General features: G+C 42.0%; 1 protein-coding gene across 2 annotated transcripts in view; it reads left to right on the plus strand.

The window, feature by feature from the left end:
* The window catches only part of LOC146238118 (striatin-like), a 57,760-nt gene that overhangs the window by 24,518 nt on the left and 12,500 nt on the right, over window positions 1–20,742 (plus strand). For both annotated transcript variants that reach the window (XM_084684850.1, XM_084684851.1), the window contains exons 2-6: window positions 3,459–3,562; window positions 6,470–6,543; window positions 15,740–15,824; window positions 18,186–18,356; window positions 18,768–18,903. In XM_084684850.1, the coding sequence (XP_084540976.1) occupies window positions 3,459–3,562; window positions 6,470–6,543; window positions 15,740–15,824; window positions 18,186–18,356; window positions 18,768–18,903 (570 nt within the window). The remainder of the gene's footprint in view (window positions 1–3,458; window positions 3,563–6,469; window positions 6,544–15,739; window positions 15,825–18,185; window positions 18,357–18,767; window positions 18,904–20,742) is intronic.

Here is a 20,742-nt window from a genome sequence, read left to right on the forward strand (position 1 = left end):
CCAGATCCCTTTAAATCCACATTAAGATCATTCACATGTTTTTCCTTCCCACGCGGCTAAGCTAGTATTGTATGACATGTAGCTCATATTGTAGACGCAGTGACCGTTGAGGCCCATTTGTGACGTTAAGTCAGATGAAGTGTCCCGCCCTGTCTCTTTTCCACAGTGTAACCGGTGAGCTTTCACCTCGCATTGTAACCAGACAAGGATTCCTGTCTGTGTGGGAGCCCCCTTCTCTTTTGGTTCCCAAACCTGCCTGTGCTATCTGGAGCTCCCTTAGATTGGACGGCAAAGAAGAGACTCCTTCCCAGAAAAGGAAGATTAAAATAATGAACGAATGTTTAAACAAAAAAGTAATAGCAAAAGGGAGAGTGAATTAGTTAGTGTGAGGAAGTCATGAACTGGGGGAAGACTGAATGAACGAAAGCTATAGTAGCCTGTTAATGAGATGCAGACAGAACATTTTAGAATGGTTATAGAGAGAGATAAAGAAAGAGTTGAGGGCCAGGACATGGAGGTGACAGAGTGGGGCAGACATTTATCACCTAATTAACCAGAGGTCGGTCGTTCTCACCATATGCCAGGAAGGCGGCGGCATCTCAAACATCTGAGAGTCTCGCACAAACGAGGCTTCACTCCGGATTAGACTCTTGTGATTCATTGCATAAGATTAAAGGTCAAGTCAGGTTAGGTCTATGGTGTGGATTGTGGAACAGGACCATGGTCGTTTATGTGGTTTGGAATTTGGGGTCATTCTGAAGCGAGTTGGCAATATGGTTTGTGTGTTTTTATTTTAGTCATTGATCTGAGTGAGTGTTTAATGTCAACACTACATAGTGAATTTACTCCAGTCTATTAGCTAAACACAACTGTCAAATTGATCATGATTGTCCTCGTTGAGTACGTTCATATCAGATCAGGTGATCGATTCAGTTTTGCTCCCTCACTCTGGAGAGTTGATGGGTTGTTGTGGCCAGGCCTCGGTCAAAATAATGTTTATTTGTTTACTTAATGTATGTTTTATTGACAGCAGTAACCCTGACACAGGTCTTTTGTCTATTCCCTTGGTTCTTTAGGATTACACACGCAAAGAAATTACCTTCAAAACAATGCAAAACTTTGAACATCCATGACTTATCATCCATAAAAATACATAAGTCTTCAATTTCTCAGAGAAGATGTCATTCTGATATGTATGTGAGATATCATTATTGCCACCAAAAGTAATGCGTTGTATTATCTAACTGAAAGTAGAGAAACCAAGCTTAAAACAATACAAATATGTAAACAAAACAAAGAATGCAAAGCTATGTGTCTGTGTGTTTCTCTCTCTATACACAATAATTAGATTTGACAAATTGTATACAAAAGGGGTCTTGTTTTGGTTAGTGTGTACGTGCATTCAATCTTATATGGACTAACTGCCAACCTAGACCCTCCACAAACCACCCACAGGAATGTGGACAGTCAGATATTTTGGAGAGGTATCTGGCAGTTTCCACATGGGCTATTAGCTTATGTGTGGTTCATACCTCAGAAGGGCGTAGTGCACAACTCCTGTGACACGGTTTAACTGTCTAAAACTAGCAAACCCCATAGAACTCCAGTATTTGCCACATTTACTGTTCCTAAATAAATGGCCTTTGAGAAACTCTTGGCCAACTTAATTTTATGTCTGATTTATTAATTATTAAAAATATTTTCAGCATGCTTTTACATAGCATGTTCTGTGTCAAAAATGTTTTTCCCCAGTATAATTTTTTATTAAGAATTACAGGATTAAGTCAATTAAATTCATAGAACAGCTAAAGATGGACCGCGTTTGTTTGTTTGTGTGTGTGCGTGTGTTGTGTTGATATGTGAGTGTGGGTGGAGGTTATTATGGGATTGCTGGTTTTGCAAATAGCTCATTATCTCGATTCATCCAGATGGTTTTCCTGTCTCCCTCAGGATTACTCTGCTTTCTCAAACACAGTGCTTTCTGTTGCCGTCTTCTGCCTTTCCTAGAAAACTTGAGAGAGAGATTCGTGCCAGATCAGGGGTTTCCTCATGGAATGGAGGAGAGATGGAAAAGAGATGCAGAAAGAGAAAAATTAGGGAAAAGGTGTGTGTATGTGAGAGAGAGAGACACACAGATACCTTTCCATTTGTGTATGGGTCTAAGAGGGAGAGCAGAAATGGCAAAAGTGTCAGGGACTGGAGAGTGTCTGTGATTGGTAGGAACCTTTCCATTTTTCTGTCTGTTTAATGGGATTAAGCACCGGGAGTGCCATCTGTCCCTGTGTGGCCTGGCTGGTTGGCTTCAATTAGCCTCTTCACTCACTCACTCACTCACTTACTCACTAACCAGCCAGCTGGTCACCATGACAACAGATCTTGTGTCAAATCTCCAGAACCCCATAAGTCAGAGGTCACTAAATGGCGGACCGCGGTCCGAGTCCGGACCCAGGTGGCTTCCTATCCGGACCCGGACCATTAGCCGATATATTTTTAGACAATGGAATTCATTCATTTTGGCGGAACGTTTCCATTTTAACCGGCACATTTTTTATAGCCTTTACGCTATTTATTATGTCTATGCTTTTCCTTCTAGATTTGGTTTCTATCTTCTGTTTCCAATCCAAAGATCCAATCAGGAGCTGTATTAGCAATCACCATGACATCTCACTCACTCAACGTTGGCCGCAACCTCTGTGGGTCACGCAGGTTGTGTGTGTCATTCACAACAACGCAGGCTAATTGATTTGCTAACGGTAGCTAGCCTACCTGTTCTTACTTAGCAAAAATAATGGCGTGACAAAACCCAGCAAAAAGTTGAAAATGGTCTGACAAGAACGCATTTATGTTGCCGGTGGGGAGCACAAAACCGATGTGTTTAATCTGCAATGAGACGGTTGCCCTTGTCAAAAGTGGTAGAGCTAACGTGAAACGTCACTAATAGACACTGAACAAAATTACCCCCAGGTCTATGGGAGAAAGATGCCCAGGGGCACGGGCACTGTGACGCTCGACTGAATGGAAATTTGGTGAGTGGACCTTTTGAGTTTCTAATTGAGGACCCCTGCCATAAGTAGTCGGGAGGTGTCAGGAGGTTGAACTGAATCCGTCTTCAGACTTGTGTCTACAGTCAACCAGTGTTTAGAAAATGGTAAATGGATTGAGAGACTAGTTTGTCATGGGCAAAGCCTACACAAGAAAAGGAAGGTCTGATTATTTCATTGAAATGCTATGAGCTGAGATAAAGGCTGCCATCACCACCCAGCCTCAAAATAGTTAAAGGACATCAGCAGTTTTCATCAGTAACCCTGGGAATTCTCGATTGTAGTGCAACTGTGTGTCATTCCATTCAAGTATATTCCATGACACTCTTATGGCATACAATAATTTGTAACCTTGGAAGAACTTGTGGTATTGTGTTTTAGTGTATCACGTATCTGATATATCTCCTTGTCTCCTAGGCCCAGATAGCCTTCCTGCAGGGGGAAAGGAAGGGACAGGAGAACCTGAAGAAAGATCTGGTCAGGAGGATCAAGATGCTGGAGTACGCCCTAAAACAGGAGAGGTGGGTTCTGTATGCACAATGTGTACACACACTCCAACAAACAGGGTTAGCCTGTGATCATATGTGTCGGCACACATGCATGCTGACACATGCCCATTTAATGAGAGCATGAGAACCAGTTACAAGAAATCCTAGTTTTTCTTTTACTTTCTTGTTCTACATTTGTCAAATCCTTCAATGTGAATGTGATACATGCTAGTTCCCACAGACAGACAGACAGACGCACACAAATACACACAGACACATACATAATGACTCACTCACTATTGAACCATATATTACATTAATCTCACACCCAGAATTACGTCACATGCTAAACACACACATAGGGAATAGTGGGAAACGTAGTTCCAGGCAGACATCCTGTCCCCAGAATAGCATTCACACAAACATGTGCTAGGCGCTCCTTCCTTTATCTCGGGATTGAAGTGTGGCATCAGACCCCTGTTCTACTTATCACACTCCAGGCGACCTAGGGATTATACCGACTGGTTGCCTGAAACACACACACACACTAATTCACATACACAAACACTCAACCTCTCCCTTTCTCACGTACGCACATACACACACACTCACCCACACACAAACGCAGTTCAGTCCTGACGACATGGGTGATGTGGTGGAGACACACGCTTAAAGCATGGTAAGTCTTGTGAGAGAGATGATCAGCTATGAAGAGAACATGAACAACATGTCTCCCAGACCACCTCTCGATTGGTGTGTCAGAACAAACTGTTCTTGATTCTCTCTAGCTCCCCGTCTCTCTGTCATTCACCCATGCTCACCCTTCCTCTTGTCTTCCTCTCTCTCCGTTGACGTCTCCTTTGCTCTCTTTCCAACTTTCTCTGTTAGATAGATAGATACTTTATTAATCCCGTGGGGAAATTCAGGTATCTCTCACAGTTCTCATACAAAACAACAACCATAGACAATATGCACAGACAACACGATACAATACAAACACACAACACAACAAGGCCATGTACAGTATAGATAAGATGCAGTGCAAATCGTAGAACGTAGGGTGCGGACCTGCACGCTACGGAGGCTGGACTGTCCTGCCAGGACACGGCGGAGGGGATGACCAACACCGCCCACGATGGCCAAGAGTTACTGTTGTTCACTATCTCATTTTCTCTTTTTCCTTCACTGGCTGTTCACTCTTGCTTTTTAGTAATTTTGTTTATCTGTCTCTCTCACTCTGATGTGTGTATATATATTGTGTGTGTAACAGTGTGAATCCGTGAAACTCACTCCTTAAGTATATAACAGGCCACCCATGTCAAAGAAGTGCTAGATTTTTGTTGGCGTAGCTGGTAGTGGCCGCGCTTGGCAAGTCAGGGGTGGCGTGTTCAAGCCCAGCGAGTGGTGAACATCGGCCCATAGACCTTGTAGGGCAGTCCCGTCCCTATATAATTAATCTTTCATCTATGATGACATGATGGCTCTACAGTGCGAGCGTTTCACTCGCATTTGCGCCTAAAAATATGTATGTGCGAACTTGAAAAGTAATTTACGAGCACAGTGCGCGAGTGACGGGCTGTTGTCAATACACGGAACAAGAGCGCGATGAAGTCAAGCACCATTGATTTCACATGGAAAGCAAGTGACTGAGTCGCGACTCCACAATGTGAACATAGCATAATGACGCGCGAGCGACTATTCGCAACCAATGGGCCATAGCCATATAAAAAGAGAGGTACGACACTCTTTGATCTCAACGACAGATGATCACTTGGTTCACGTAGCTCGCGAAAAAACCCACTGCTGGCAACCTTTTTGGTTTTCAATGGGACAGACAGTAGCAACATCTCAATTTACTGACATTTTGGGTATATTAACACATAATATCAATTGGTTACTGGTGTGTTGTATTATGTATATGTCTGATACTTTATTAACATTTATGTATACATTAACCTTTAACACTAGGCAGCAATATTGTCAAGCAGAGCTAGAAATGGCTATGCTAGCTACCATGCTGTAGCTCACACTTGCTCAATTTAAGACAAGAAAGGAGTTTGGTAAATAGAACAGAATATACAAGGCAACCAATTGCATTCAAAAAAAGCGTGGCCGAGCGTCGACAGCTAGCTGGACAATAGGGAACCTCTTAATCTGCAATCCATTGTTGCTAGCTCTAATCAGATGTGCATTTAGAATCTAACAAGCTATATCTTAAAATAACAGACATCAACACAACATCCCAACCAAGACAGCCTCATTTCAGGGAGGTGGTGTCCCCCCCCCCAACGCAATCCGGACGCATGAAGTACCCGCTCAACCAGCACTAACCCCCCCCCCCCCCCACCCGCCATGTTTCTTGAACTATTTGTTCTAGTTTTATCAGAGTGAAAGTTGCTAGTTGTCTAGCATTAACTGTTAAGTCAGTGGCGTTGTTCGACATAAAACTGGACTGGGGCACAGGCCCTTCTTCATATCCCTTCTTCAAAGTTTGTTGCACACAATGCACTATTAGGCTATAGAAACTTCCCTCGCTTAACCCACTATATAACAGTTCAGGGATGCAAGTTTGATATCAGCTTTGGCAGGGACATCTATAGTTAATGCAAGCTTTGTGTTTTTGGTTTGTTAAAACTCAAACTTTAGATTTTATTGGGGCACAGGTAATTTATACTGGGCAGGTGCCCCTGTAAAAAGGGTCTAACGACGCCGCTGTGTTAAGTTATGTTTAATAAACGAATAAAAAATTTTTTTAAACACTGTGCTTCTAAATTTCTTTGTGTGCTCCTAATTTTTTTCATTTAGGAGCACATGTACCCCTTGGTGAAAACATTAGCGTAGAGCCCTGGATGTATATCTTTAGAGCCAAAAGGGGCCCTCTAATGTCCCTTATTAATTTTGTCCTTTTTTCATTGTCCTTTTCCGGACTTTTTCCCTCAGGGCAAAATACCACAAACTCAAATATGGAACAGAGCTGAACCAGGGGGACATGAAACCACCTACCTACGATTCTGGTAAGTCCATGACACTAAAAGGCAAACTAATGGTGACTCAAATTTCATATTTTAAGGATTCCAGTTGTAAAAACGGTAGTTATTGACTACTTTTAAAATGCAACTATCCCTTAAATTTTCAAGTTGGCACAGTCAAATCTGGGATGACTCAGTGGCCACATAGCATGGATGTTCACAGTGCCTGTCTTTAGTTCCATACCAAACCATTTTGGTGTAGAACTGAAGTATGAGTAGGCTACATACGATACTAAACCTCAAACTCAGCAGTGTTTCCCAACAATTCGTGGCGGTGTGCCACAGAATCAACACCGGCTGCCACATATTGCGTTTCGTTATCATTATTATTTTTAACGCTATTTAAAACACCCAGCGTATTCGTTCAGCTGCATTTCCTTTCCCTGCTCTCCCTCCGTCTCTTGGTCACTCACGCGTCTTTCTCACATACACACACACACACAGTCACAACATCACAACGTCAGCACACGTTAGCAACGACGCATAGATACGCCGTTAAGGCCATTATATGCTACTCCATTTAAGGATGGGCGGGCGGATACGATAGACTCTTCTTCGTTTATGGTTTCCGTAGGCTGTCGGTACTGAAAAAATTCATTTCCAGAAAAGTAGGTGGCGCTGCACTGCGATGCTAGCTAGGTTATCGAAAATTCTGAGCAAATTTACTAATTAGCCATTTCATCAGTAAAATAAGCACATTGTCAGCAACTACACTGCTCTTTTCTTGTCACATTTTAATTCAGATGCTGATTTACATGTACTGTTTAGCTGAAATATAAATTGTAAACTTACAGCAATGGCGGTTAAAGGATTCTGTTTGTCTTGTTGGTCACGGCAACCCCGCCCCTGACGCAAGCAGTTCTTAATACGGACCAAGCACAGCCAAGGGGTATCCATAAAATGACAGACGGATAGTCAGGAAAATCAGGAGATGCACGTAGAACTCTCTGAGGGGCTCGGAGAGGGCGTTCCACATAGACGAAGGCGTCCCCATGTGTCTGTTTTTTTGAAAATCTGCCTTAAGACAGACAGCGCTATCAGCGAGCTCTCAGCATTAATACCGTAGCTAAAAGTCTAGGTAAGTTGAGGGTACTTTTCGCTTGGTACCTACTGTAGAGTTGAAATATACATTGTAACTAACATCCGTACACCTCGGATGCTACACTACAGACATGTCAACTCTTGAAGACCAATTTTCTGTGTTTTTCGCATTTATAGCCAGCGTTTTTTTTTTTTATTCAGAGGCACCGAATGTTGAGGCTGACGATTGCGAAAAAATGCATACCAAAATGTCGCACTCTGTGTGCAAGGGCCTTTAAATCTGCTAGACAAGTGGGTTACCCCTCGTTCTTTTGGTGAGCAGTCTCACAAGCCCTACTTAACCGGTGTCATGGAGCCGGTGTTGGACCGAATTCTCACTCCCCCGCAGAATTCCACTCCCCTACGAGTGAACGCGCACTGCCTTCTAGCGTATTGCTATTGGCGATTTTTACAACTTTAAGCCTTGGTTCCCTCGTCTTACGTTTTGAGGAAACTGTCAGCCCTTACGAAAGGAAAATATATTGCAGTATATTGGAAAATATGATGTGATATATTAGGCAATATATGTCCATATATGGGATTTAATAATTATATTGTACGGAAATACATGGGATAATGTATTGATGATAAATATATTACTAATATATTATAAACTATAATATATATTCATGTAATATATTGCAATATATTGCAGAATACAGCAATGATTGCCGTTTTCCATATATTGCAACATATTCAACATGAATATATAATATATGTGTTTATATATCCCAAAATATATGCAATTTTATATCTATAAATACCACCATAATGTATTCCGATTTATATGGGAAAATGTATTTTTAATATATGTAAATATATAGTGTCACATGTATGTTTAATATATGGTAGAATATATTTGAATTATATGTAAAAAATATAGCTGCAAGCAGCAAAGGCAAATTCCTCCTTCAAAATGGCAAAATATTTTAAAATTGACATAATAGATAGTTACACCGGGATTACCCAGAAAACTAGAAACTGTTTTGTAAAAAAAAAAAAAAATGCCCAAGTCTGGAGTTGAACCTGGAACCCTTCAATTACCAGCACAATCTCTCATCCAATTGAGCCATTCCAAGATCTAGACTCTGCAGTGTTCAGTTACTAAATAACAAAAGAAGACGTTTTGACGTATGGCAATCGTAGTCACATTTGGTCCAAGCTCAAACAGCTCTAATTCAGGCATATATAAATGTCAATCTTATGGTATTTACGTTTTTGGGGGCAAATTTTCACTTAGCAGGTGGTACTGTTTGACCCGGGATTCCGTTTGAAATACTGCCGTTGACAACCTTATTAGAATACCTTGTAGATGGCTGAGTGCTTAGGGAATCAGGCTATTCTTCAGAAGTTTGCCGGTTCGATCCCCGGAAGCGCTAAAATGAAGCTGTGTCCTTGGGCAAGGCAATTCACCCTACTTGCCTGGGGGTATGTCCCTGTACTTACTGTAACTTACTGTAAGTCACTGGATAAGATCGTCTGCTAAATGACTAAATGTAAAAATCACCATATATGTCTGTACATTGTATGTGCATGTTCTCATATATGTACACATGCATTGTACAATATATCTTTCCATATAATTTTACATATATTTAAAATATATTCTATCATATATGAAGCATACATGTGACACTATATCTTTACAAAAATTACCCATACATTTTCCCATATAAAGCGGCATAGATTATGGTGGTTATTTATGAATACATAATTGCATATATTTTGGGATATATAACCACATATATTATATATTCATGTTCCATATATTGCAATATATGGAAAACGGCAATCATTGTTGTATTCTGCAATATATTGCAATATATTACATGAATATATATTATAGTTTATAATATATTTGTAATATATTTATCATCAATATATTGTCCCATGTATTTCCATATATAATATATTGGTCAATGTAGTGGAAAATAATATATTAACAATATATTAAAATGTATTTCAAATCATATATTGGTAAATATATTTTCTTTCCGTAAGGGAGAAGGCTATTTAATTTATGTTTCATAAAAATATAAGTTATGTTGCGCTACACTTGAGAGCCTATACGATTTGTATGTCGTGCTACATGTAAAATCTGAATGATCCATCCATCCATCTCCCTTGCCACTTCCACCAGCTCTTCCTGGTGGACCCAAAAGCGTTCCCAGGCCAGCCAAGAGACATAGTCCCTCTAGCCTGTCCGGGGTCTTCCCCGGGGCCTCTTCCCAGTGGGACGTGCCCAGAGCACCTCACCAGGGAGGCGTCCAGGAGGCATCCTTATCAGATGCCCGAGCCACCTCATCTGGCCCCTCTCGACGTGGAGGAGCAGCGGTTCTACTCTGAGCCCCTCCCGGATGACTGAGCTTCTCACCCTATCTCTAAGGGAGAGCCCGGACACCCTGCGAAGAAAACTCATATCGGACGCTTGTATTCGCAATCTCGTTCTTTTGGTCACTACCCACAGTTTGTGACCATAGGTGAGGGAAGGAACGTAGATCGACTGGTAAATAGAGAGCTTCGCCTTTCGACTCAGGTCCTTCTTCACCACGACGGACCGATGCTGAGCCTGCATCACTGTGGACGCTGCACCAATCCGCCTGTTGATCTCGTGCTCCATTCTTTCCTCACTCGTGAACAAGACCCTGAGATGCTTGAACTCCTCCACCTAGGTCAAGATCTCCCCGACCCGGAGATTGCACTCCACCCTTTTCCGGTCGATAACCATGGCCTCAGATTTGGAGGTGCTGATTCCCATCCCAGTCGCTTTGCATTCGGTTGCGAACTGCTCCAGTGAGAGCTGAAAGTCGCTGCCCGATGAAGCCAACAGGACCACATCATCCGCAAAAAGCAGCGACCCGATCCTGAGGTCACCAAACTGGACCCCCTCAACGCCCTAGCTGCGCCTAGAAATTCTGTCCGTATAAGCTATGAACAGAATCGGTGACAAAGGGCAGCCCTCGCGGAGTCCAACAAGTCGAACAAGTTCGACTTACTGCCGGAAATGCGGACCAAACTCTGGCACAGGTCGTACAAATCTGAATGATTGTCTCACGAAAATGTTGAGCTGCACAAACTATGTTGATGTTGTGCTGTCCTATTATCGGAATGAGGTAATATGTGAATTAGTGTTGGGGGAAGTTACTCAAAAAAGTTATATTAGTTATTACTTATTACTGTTCAGTAAGTGATTGTAAGTAGTGTGATTAAGTTACATTATTCCTTTCTGTACAAAGTAAAATTATTACTTATTATATTACTTATTATATTACTTTTACTCAATGTGTGAATTACTGGGGGGTTTGACCCCCCTAATTAAGACTTGGACACCCGCAACAGAGGTAAACACAACAGGTTGGGTCGATATATATATATATCGTGCTTACCTGTAATCGTAAATAATACTTTACACCCTGGAGATGAAGTTGACCTCCCCGATTGTCATTGTATAATTCGCACTCTCCTTTTACTATTAGGCTACTTTTAGTAGCGAGTTGTGGAAACAGGTCACCATATCTCTTATATGGTTTAGAAGTGGATTTTTTGCTAGCTTCCAGTTATGTTTCTCTGTGGACACTTTCGAGAAGTTTGAAGTGCTGTTTTTGGCAGTAGATAATATTTTGTTGGGGCACAGTTTGCATTTAACTTGAATGTTTCTTCCAATATCTTCAATGAAAGCTAAATATATTTCCACGCCGAAAACGTAACACGTTCTGCGGCCATGATAGCTGTTGTGTTCGCCTGCAACGTGAATCAAAGGCAAACTGTCAGGCTACTGTGCCCAGTGAGTGTCGTTTAGGCAACAATCTGTATTTATAAGGCTATTTAAGTTTAGTATTATTTAATTTAATTTGTTGAATTAATGCATTAACTTGGACAAGTAACTCAAGTTACTTAAATAAGTAATTGTAACAATATTACTCAATGTCAAAAAGTGGTGCGTTAAAATACTTTGTCACTGTACTCATTTAAGTAATAATATTATGTAACACTGATGTGAATTATGTTGTAGTTGCGACTGCTGTTATCATAGTCACTGTCTGGTTAAAGCGAGCATCCTTCTTTGTATTCATTTGTACAAATCACTTTTAGTAGAACCAATCCCTTCTGATTATTGATTACGTTGTACTTGCTATTATAGGCTAAATGCACTATATGCCAATTGCATACTGGTAAATGAGTTATAGCTACATTATTTTACAAATGTATATGAAATAGGCCCCTGCTCACAGGTCCAACCTACCAGAATTCAACTTCTCTTTCTTTGTTTTGTGTTGACAGTCATATCCATTTTATAGATTCTGCTTCCCACAGCCTAGTTAGTATCTTCTAACTGTAATGTACAGTGCTTGGTTTTAGTACCTGATAAATCATGCCTTCCCTTTGTCAATGGCTGGTGAAAAACATCTAATAACTTATGACATTTTGATTGGCTCCATCAAATTTATTTTAAAGAAAAAACTATAATGATATATTTAACAAAAGCTAGAAGAAAAAAATTAATAGTGATAATTTAAGAGTTTTAACAAGTTTGAGGCTTGATCATGAAAACAGGTCAGGTCTGTTTACGGCAGGCAGCACAGACATATTCCGCTCAGTTGGATTTGAGCACAACACTGATGGAATCATCTGAGGCAACTGTCACAGCCAACTTGAGATTTTGGAAAAACATTAAGACTTTTTCCAAGATTTGTGGAATGATATTGAATGATCAAACATTAGGAATGGCAAAAATTGGCACTGTCACCTATAATAACATTACCTCTTATACAAAGAAATATCAATGCTTCATTATAAATGTGTCTAGTAGTGAAAAAAGTTTTGTATTCAATACCAGTTCACAAGCTATTACCCAGTTAGTGTTGCCATCCAGATTGTCAACATCCCGCATAGTTGGGTTGTGTCAGATCTTATAGTCCAAAAATATGAGGGGGGAGGATTTCGGCAGGTATGAAAAACATTGGAGAAGAAAGTTATTTCTTAAATTTGTTCTTAAGAAAGTTCCTAAAAAAATCTTTGTGTGATTCATAAAGTGTTCTTAAACAGCAGAATTTTTCACAGGTGTGTTCTTCAGAATCAGAAGGGATTTTATTCGCCATGAATGTTTGCACAAACAAGGAATTTACTTCGGCAGGGAGGTGCATACATTAAACATGTAGGAATATTGAAACTTAAATATGTGGACTAACTGTACAAAAGGAGCATAGTCTAGCTAATACTAAGGGGGGTCTAGCTAATACTAAGGGGAATAAAATAATAATAAATAAAAATAAATATAAAATATAAGTAGTCATAAGTTACAATCTAACCTAAAAAAACAGATAGTGCAAGAGAACGATACAATAGTGCAAATTGCAATGTTCAGGGTGTCATTGTGCAGCTTGTGATTCAAAGTCATTGTGAGTCCTTGGCCTTGTTCAAGTGGCCAGCAGCGGATGGGAAGAAACTGTTCTTGTGGCGTGAGGTTTTGGTCTTGATGGACCGCAGCCTTCTGCCGGAGGGGAGTAGCTGAAACAGGGAGTGTCCACGGTGGGAGGGGTCGGCCACAATCTTCCTCGCTCGCCTCAGGGACATCGAGATGTGCAGATCTTCGAGGGAAGGCAGATTGCAGCCGATCACCTTCTCAGCAGTGCGGATGATACGCTGCAGACTGCTCTTGTCCTTGGCAGTGGCAGCAGCGTACCAGATGGTGATAGAAGAAGTGAGGATGGACTCAATGATGGCTGTGTAGAAGTGCACCATCATTGTCTTTGGCAGGTTGAATTTCTTCAGCTGCCGTAGGAAGTACATCCTCTGTTGTGCTTTTTTGGTGAGGGAGCTGATGTTCAGTTCCCACTTGAGGTCCTGGGAGAGGATGGTGCCCAGGAAGCGGAAGGACTCCACAGTGCTGACTGGGGAGTCACTCGGGGTGAGTGGGGCTGTGTTCTTCCTGAAGTCCACAACCATCTCCACTGTCTTAAGAGCATTGAGCTCTAGGTTGTTCTGGCTGCACCAGGTTGGCCGCTTCCTACCTATAATCAGACTCGTCTCCACCAGAGATGAGCCCAATAAGGGTGGTGTCGTCCGCAAACTTCATGAGTGATGGACGGATGACTGGAGGTGCAGCTGTTGGTGTACAGGGAGAAGAGCAGAGGAGAAAGGAAGCAGCCTTGAGGTGATCCGGTGCTGATGGACCAGAGACTTGTGTTCCCAACTTAACGCACAGAAAGTCTGTGATCCACCTGCAGGTGGAATCAGGCATGTTCAGCTGGGAGAGCTTGTCCTGAAGCAGGGCTGGGATGATGGTATTGAAGGCAGAGCTGATGTCCACAAACAGGAACCTGGCGTAGGATGCTGGGGAGTCCACGTGCTGTAGATTTAAGTGGAGGGCCATGTTAACTGCGTCATCCACAGACCTGTTGGCTCTGTAGGCAAGAAGTGCTCTTACACAGTAACCCTATACAAAAGACTTCAGACCAAACTTAACCTTAGTTTGAACCTAAGAGTACAGTAATGTATTGTGGTCCTCCATAAGGCTACAGATGGAGATCTCTGATACCCAGTGATGTTCAAGTCTTTTATCGTCAGCTACACAGAACAACACAAGGTCAGACTGGGCACTGAAATTCTTAAGACAAGACAACGCAAGCACCTGGCATAACATAACATATAAGTACACAGAACATAATTTACATCAGTGGCTATTTCTTTAAGACTGCAAGGGAAGCTCAGCTTCGCCGAACATAAAAAAAAATCATGGTCAAATATTTACTATTGTGTTTTACATTTTAAATGCGTTAGAACACGTTCATATCGAAGACGAGTTCGTTCAGAATGAGCTACATATATTATAGTTATAGTACATATATTATAGTTATAGTACATATATTATATATATATATATATAATATATATATAACTGTAGTTAGTGTAAATTGCTCTGGATAAGAACGTCTGCTAAATGACTAAATGTAAATGTAAACTAGCACGGTCCCATTATGTGGGAAGGTTAGCTTTATCCTTCTGGCTTCAACAAGACAAGCTGCTGCTAACACACTGGTCGAAAAATTGCAGACGCTAGGGATAGATTTAATACAAGCAAAAGTTACATGCTCTACTACACAGACAACTTTCAAAACATGTTTCCATTGTAGAATTGGTGTCAGTGTAAGGCGAGCAGGTTTGCACTGTGTCTGTAGTTTTCCTACTAGCTAACTATCGTGTCTCGCAGGCTCGAGGGCGCATTAACTTGGAAATGATGAACCTTGAGCAGAGCGCCACGGTCGTTGTTTTGTTAAAAGCTTGCGTGTAGTCTAGAGTGACATTGAAATGTATGATGTGGGCTTTGCCGCATTTCGCGATCAACTGAACATTTATTGGTTTTTAAAAAATTTTTTATCATAAGTTATCGCTTTATTAAAAAAAAATACAGATTTTATTTTGTGCGCGGTCTGGAAAATCTAGTGCGCGGGTCTTTCAACTGGTCTGCGCGGTCACGCAGACGCGCAGCTTAGAGGGAACATTGATGGGGCTGCTTTGATTTTTTTTTTCTCTTCATTGCTTTGAAACTATACGGTCATTGGATAAATTCTGCGATTATGTCCCGCCCCGGATGCTCAGCGTCTCTGAGGGTGAATGGAGGAGTGGGGTGGCCTGGACGCTGGGCATCCGTGTGATGATTGGAGGGTCTGTCGAAAGACTGCATCTCCTTTTGATTGACAGCGATTTTGTACGATAAAAAGTCACAGAAGCTATTCAAGCTCAGTCCCATAACGGATTTTGCAACTCGTTGAAAGGTGAACTGTCACCACCCGTTTCTTTGTATTTGTTTGGCGAAATTGCTAATTTTTATCATACATTTCATACAATTATACACCACATTACTTGTTTCAGGTTAACTTAATTCCCACATTCCCTTCAAGTTTAATATTGTTAATATTGTTTAGTTACATCGTTTGTTCATTCATTCATACAGTAGCACAATAAATAATTACAACAATAAATAATACACAATACTAAGTGCACCCTACCTATTTTAACCTAGGTGGATGTGATGCTAAGATTGTGCGGTCATATTCTGGACTTCATCCTCTCACTCTCTCTAATGTATTTTTTTACACAGATGACGGGAATGAGAACGAAGTCCCTAGCCCCCCCAACAGCAGTCATCAGCTTAACTGGAAACAGGGACGACAGCTACTCAGACAGTGAGTGTGCGCACGCATAAACACACAGTCCATCAACCATACCGCTAGCTCATGCTTTGCACCACAAAATGTCACATTGATCTCTCATGGACTACCTCATTTAGCAGACTCTCAAGGGAAGCTCATGTTTGGACACGGACACGAGACACACGCAGACACATGAAACACACACAGACACATAAGACAGACATTCATGAGAGACACACACATGCAGACACATGAGACACACACATAATATGAGGCCTCCCCGTAACAAGTCAGAAGGATGCCTGGACAGCCTCAAGGTAATTCCATATCGATCATGTTGTCACACAGCTCTTTGTCTGTGGTGACTCAACACGCGCAGAACCGCAAAACAATGTTGGAACAATGGGTTTTAGGTAGTAGGAAGTCATGGAAACGGCAATTCATGTGTGTGTGGTGATGGCATAATCAGCTGTGAGTCTCTTAAAACAATAAGCAGTCAAAGCAGAGACAATCTTCTTAATGCTTTTATATGAATTGGGCGTGTGTGTTGTGTGTGTACCATTGCGCAAGCCCTGTGATCTACCCATGTTCCTTAATGAAAGCAGAGGAAGCAGTACACACGTTAAGGTACACTAGCACACACACTCAGACTGTACAGGACCCACCACAGACACACACACTCAATTGTAGCACACACACGCTGTGGGAGACTTTCAAGAGACCATGATGCACACACACACATACAGTACCAGTATTCACTCCACACGGTCACATGTGCTCTCCACGGGGTGGTCAGTGATTCCGTCATGTCAGAGCGTAAGCCAGCCGATATGCCTAACCATAACCCCCCCCCCCCCCCCCCGATCTTATCTCCCCAGCCCACACACACAGTGGAACAGTCCTTGTCATGCTAGTGCAGGAAGTATATGACAGTGTGTGAGCCATCTTCTTACTGATATTGATTCAAAATGTTGTTGTGGGGGGGTGGGGGGGGTGGGGGGAAGCAGTGACGTGAGCGACAGCTAAAGGCAGCCACTGAACTACACAAGGAACAAGGTCCCCCCCATGAACTCACTGAATCAGACAGAGGGACAGAGGTACACATTGAAAGAAAGAAAAAGAGTGAAGCAGACTGAGACAGAGGAAGATATACACATATATATACACAGAGACATACACAGAGACTATACAATTTTACTTTTCTGAAGAATATTGTGAAATGTGTTTTTTTTTTTTTTAACAAAAGCTTGCATGGAATGTCAGGCACATACTAAGCAGTGTCTTCTGACTTTCACTTTCTTTCATCCAAACGTTACACAAGTTCGTGTTTGCACCAATCAGCAGCGAGGCCAGCCAGGCACAAAATAACAGTGAAAGTTATATTGAATTTGACTGAATGGATGTGAGTGTTAGTGAACATGTGTGTCAGGCGGCATGTTGTGTGTGTCGGGGGGGGGGGGAGGGGCGGGGGGGGGGGGGACACAGTGTCAGAGACAGGGACGGTGCAAGTGCCCATGAATGGAGGATTGTGTTGGGGCACTCAGCCCTTCTGTGACTGGCGAGGCTGGTACAGCTAGAGACCAAGGGGAACCGTTTCCTCCTCTCTCTCCTTCTTCCTTAATTTCTCTGTCAAAATGTGTACAAGATGCTATTTTCACTCGCAGCAGAATTAAGCGGCTTCTCTAAGGATAACGGTTGTCAACTTTGCCTCAGCTTCACTGCCGAGTGAGGTACTGTATGTGGTGTGTTTAGTGGGCTTACAATGTGTTTTAAATTGGGGATAGTTTTAGAAGTTAATTCAAGAGTAAATCGAAAATGGTTTTGCTTTCAAGTTTTTTTTTTGTGGCTTTTTTCCATGTGTGTTTATATTTGTATTGTCCAACCATAATGGATAAGAAGTTTATGTTATTGTTTTTCACACCCATTTTTCAATGTAGTATACCATTTTCAATGTTTACTAACAAAGATGGGTATATATTTTATTGGTTTATTCCCTTGAAATGTAAAAATAATTGTTGCACGCTGACACAATTAAGATAAAAATTACATAGAATAGCTGCTGTCTATAGAAAACATACTTTTCAAATGCAATTTACTTGAACTGTTGACCTTAATTGTTGGCTTTGAATCCTATTCACCATAAGAGCATATTACACACCAACAGGCTTCCTCAGTGACCCAATCCACTCCTGTCACATCACTGTCATGATGACATGGACTGTATTCATGACTTAAGTGGCTTTAAGTGACTTTAAAAGCCAGTATTAAAATCACGGAGGGCAATGAAATGGGAAACCAGTTAATAACCTATCATATCCACAACACCTATCCTTTTCGATCATTTCAAACATGTAAACATCAGACATGTAAGGCATGTTTCCCTCTCCGTCTCAGGTATCTCCAGGAGGTGGGCTACACAGACACTATTTTGGACGTGAAATCCCAGAGGGTGAGGGCGCTGCTAGGTCTGGCTGGGGACCCTGGAGACAGGTCATCAGACCAGAAGACTGAGCCCATGGTCAACGGCACTGAACCGTCTTCCCCAAAGGACAGCGATATGGTCAGGTAGGTTCACAGCTAACGCAACGGTGTCTTGGTTGAATTTAAATTGCTAATGTTGGGTGATGGTTTGTATGAAGTTAAAAGGGGAGTCAGGTGGCTGAACGGTGAGGGAATCGGGCTAGTAATCTGAAGGTTGCCAGATCGATTCCCGGCGGAGCCAAATTACGTTGTGTCTTTGGGACAAGGCACTTCACTCTACTTGCCTCTGGGGGAATGACCCTGTACTTACTATAAGTCGCTCTGGACAGAATTGGATTAAGATCATGGCTAGTAGCAGCTACTAACATATCTAGGGGGGGATTTACAGTTGCAAGTAAATGAAGAAAGAGTGCTGTATCCTTGTAGGTATCTCCCCCACTAAACCTCTTCTTTCTTTTGTCCTTTCACTCCCTCCCTCTCACTTCCTTGCCTCAGTAAACCTGACATGTCGGACTCAGCCACGGTACTGGAGGCTTTCAAGTTTATTGAGAGCGCCGCTGCGGAGTTCTGCGACGAGGATGACGAAGATGACAGCGAAGGAAGAGACAAAACCATCATGGATTTGGCTACGGTAAGCCTGCCAAAGACATCTACACATACAAGAAACTTCAAGAATGAGGGCTTGCCTGATGACAAGTGAAGAAGTCTCTCGTACCCTATTGCTATGAAAGTACCAAGTCAATGAAGTCAATTGCCACGTACAAGTTCAAGACTAAATCTAAGTATTTATTACAGATCTGTAAGGTGCGGGTGTCTGATACACTCAAGTTGAGCATCTCAGAAGACAATGAGTTGGGCAAAGACAATGAATACAGGATGAAGGGCAGTTAAATAGTATCACAATATGGGAGGGGGGTGACAATCAACAAAGCTTCACAAGCACAGAAAGAAGAGACAGCATTCATGGTGCTAGATAGCATTTGTTTAGTCTTTAGATAGAGCTCCTAAGAATGGCCTTGACGTTCCTCCTATTTTCCTTGTTCAAAGTTGCATGGCATTATACACTTTGATAACATTTTGAACTTAAACCTACTCTCTAGTGTCACAGACATTTCCTAGTCACAAAGAACTAACTTATGGCTGTGCAGGCAAAAGCAAGCTTTAGCAAACAGCATAATGACAGTTTCCGTGATACAGGCAACATAATTCATATACAGTGAGTCCAATATGTATTTGATCCCTTGCTGATTTTGCCGGTTTGCCCACTAATAAAGACATGATCAGTCTATAAATTTATGATAATATGTATTCAAACATGGAGAGACAGAATATCAAAAAAAATATCCAGAAAATGAACCTAAGGAATATATATTAATTGATTTGTATTTCATTGAGGGAAATAAGTATTTGATCCCTTAGTATTCATTAGGAGTTCTGGCTTTTACAGACCAGGTAGACACTCCCAATCGACTTGTTACCTGAACTGAAGCCACCTGTTCTCACTACTCACTCGTGTGAAAAACACCTGTTCACAGAATCAGACAATCAGACAGATTCCAAACTGTTCACCATGGGGAAGACCAAAGAGCTGTCTCAGGACCTCAGAGTCAGGATTGTTGATCTCCACAAAGCTGGAATGGGGTACAAAAAGATTAGCAAGGTGTTGGATTTGAAGGTAACAACCATTGGTGCAATTGTAAGAAAATTTAAAAAGCATAACATGATCATCAACAGACCTCGGTCCGGTGCTCCTAAGAAGATTCCACCTCGTGGGGTAGCAATGATTCTGAGAACGGTCAAAAATCATCCTGCAACCACTCGGCAGGAGTTGGCAAATGACCTGAAGGCAGCTGGGACCACAGTTTGCAAGGAAACAATAGGCAACACTTTGCGCAGCAATGGGTTAACATCCCGCAGTGCCCGAAAGGTACCCCTTCTCAAAAAGGCACATGTGGACGCGCGCCTTAAGTACGCCAATGATCACCTGAAAGATGAACCAAGTTATTGGGAGAAAGTTATGTGGTCGGACGAGACCAAAATTGAGCTTTTTGGCCTCAATTCTACCCGTCATGTGTGGAGGAAAAAAAATGCTGCTTATGACCCCAAGAACACTGTGCCCACCGTCAAGCATGGAGGTGGAAGCATAATGTTTTGGGGGTGTTTCTCCGCCAAGGGTACAGGGCCACTTCACCGCATCACTGGGAAGATGGATGGAGCCATGTACCGTACAATCCTGAAGGACAACCTCCTCCCCTCTGCCAGGAAGCTGAAAATTGGCCGTGGTTGGGTCTTCCAACATGATAATGACCCGAAGCACACAGCAAAGGCAACAAAGGATTGGCTCAAGAAACATCACATCAAGGTCATGGAATGGCCCAGCCAGTCACCGGACCTCAATCCGATCGAAAATCTATGGAGGGAGCTGAAGGTCAGAGTGGCCAGGCGACAGCCCACCAACCTTCATGATTTA

The sequence above is a fragment of the Hypomesus nipponensis genome, chromosome 21 (genome assembly GCF_054491055.1).
Source record: "Hypomesus nipponensis isolate SF chromosome 21, ASM5449105v1, whole genome shotgun sequence".
Taxonomy (NCBI): Eukaryota; Metazoa; Chordata; class Actinopteri; order Osmeriformes; family Osmeridae; genus Hypomesus; species Hypomesus nipponensis.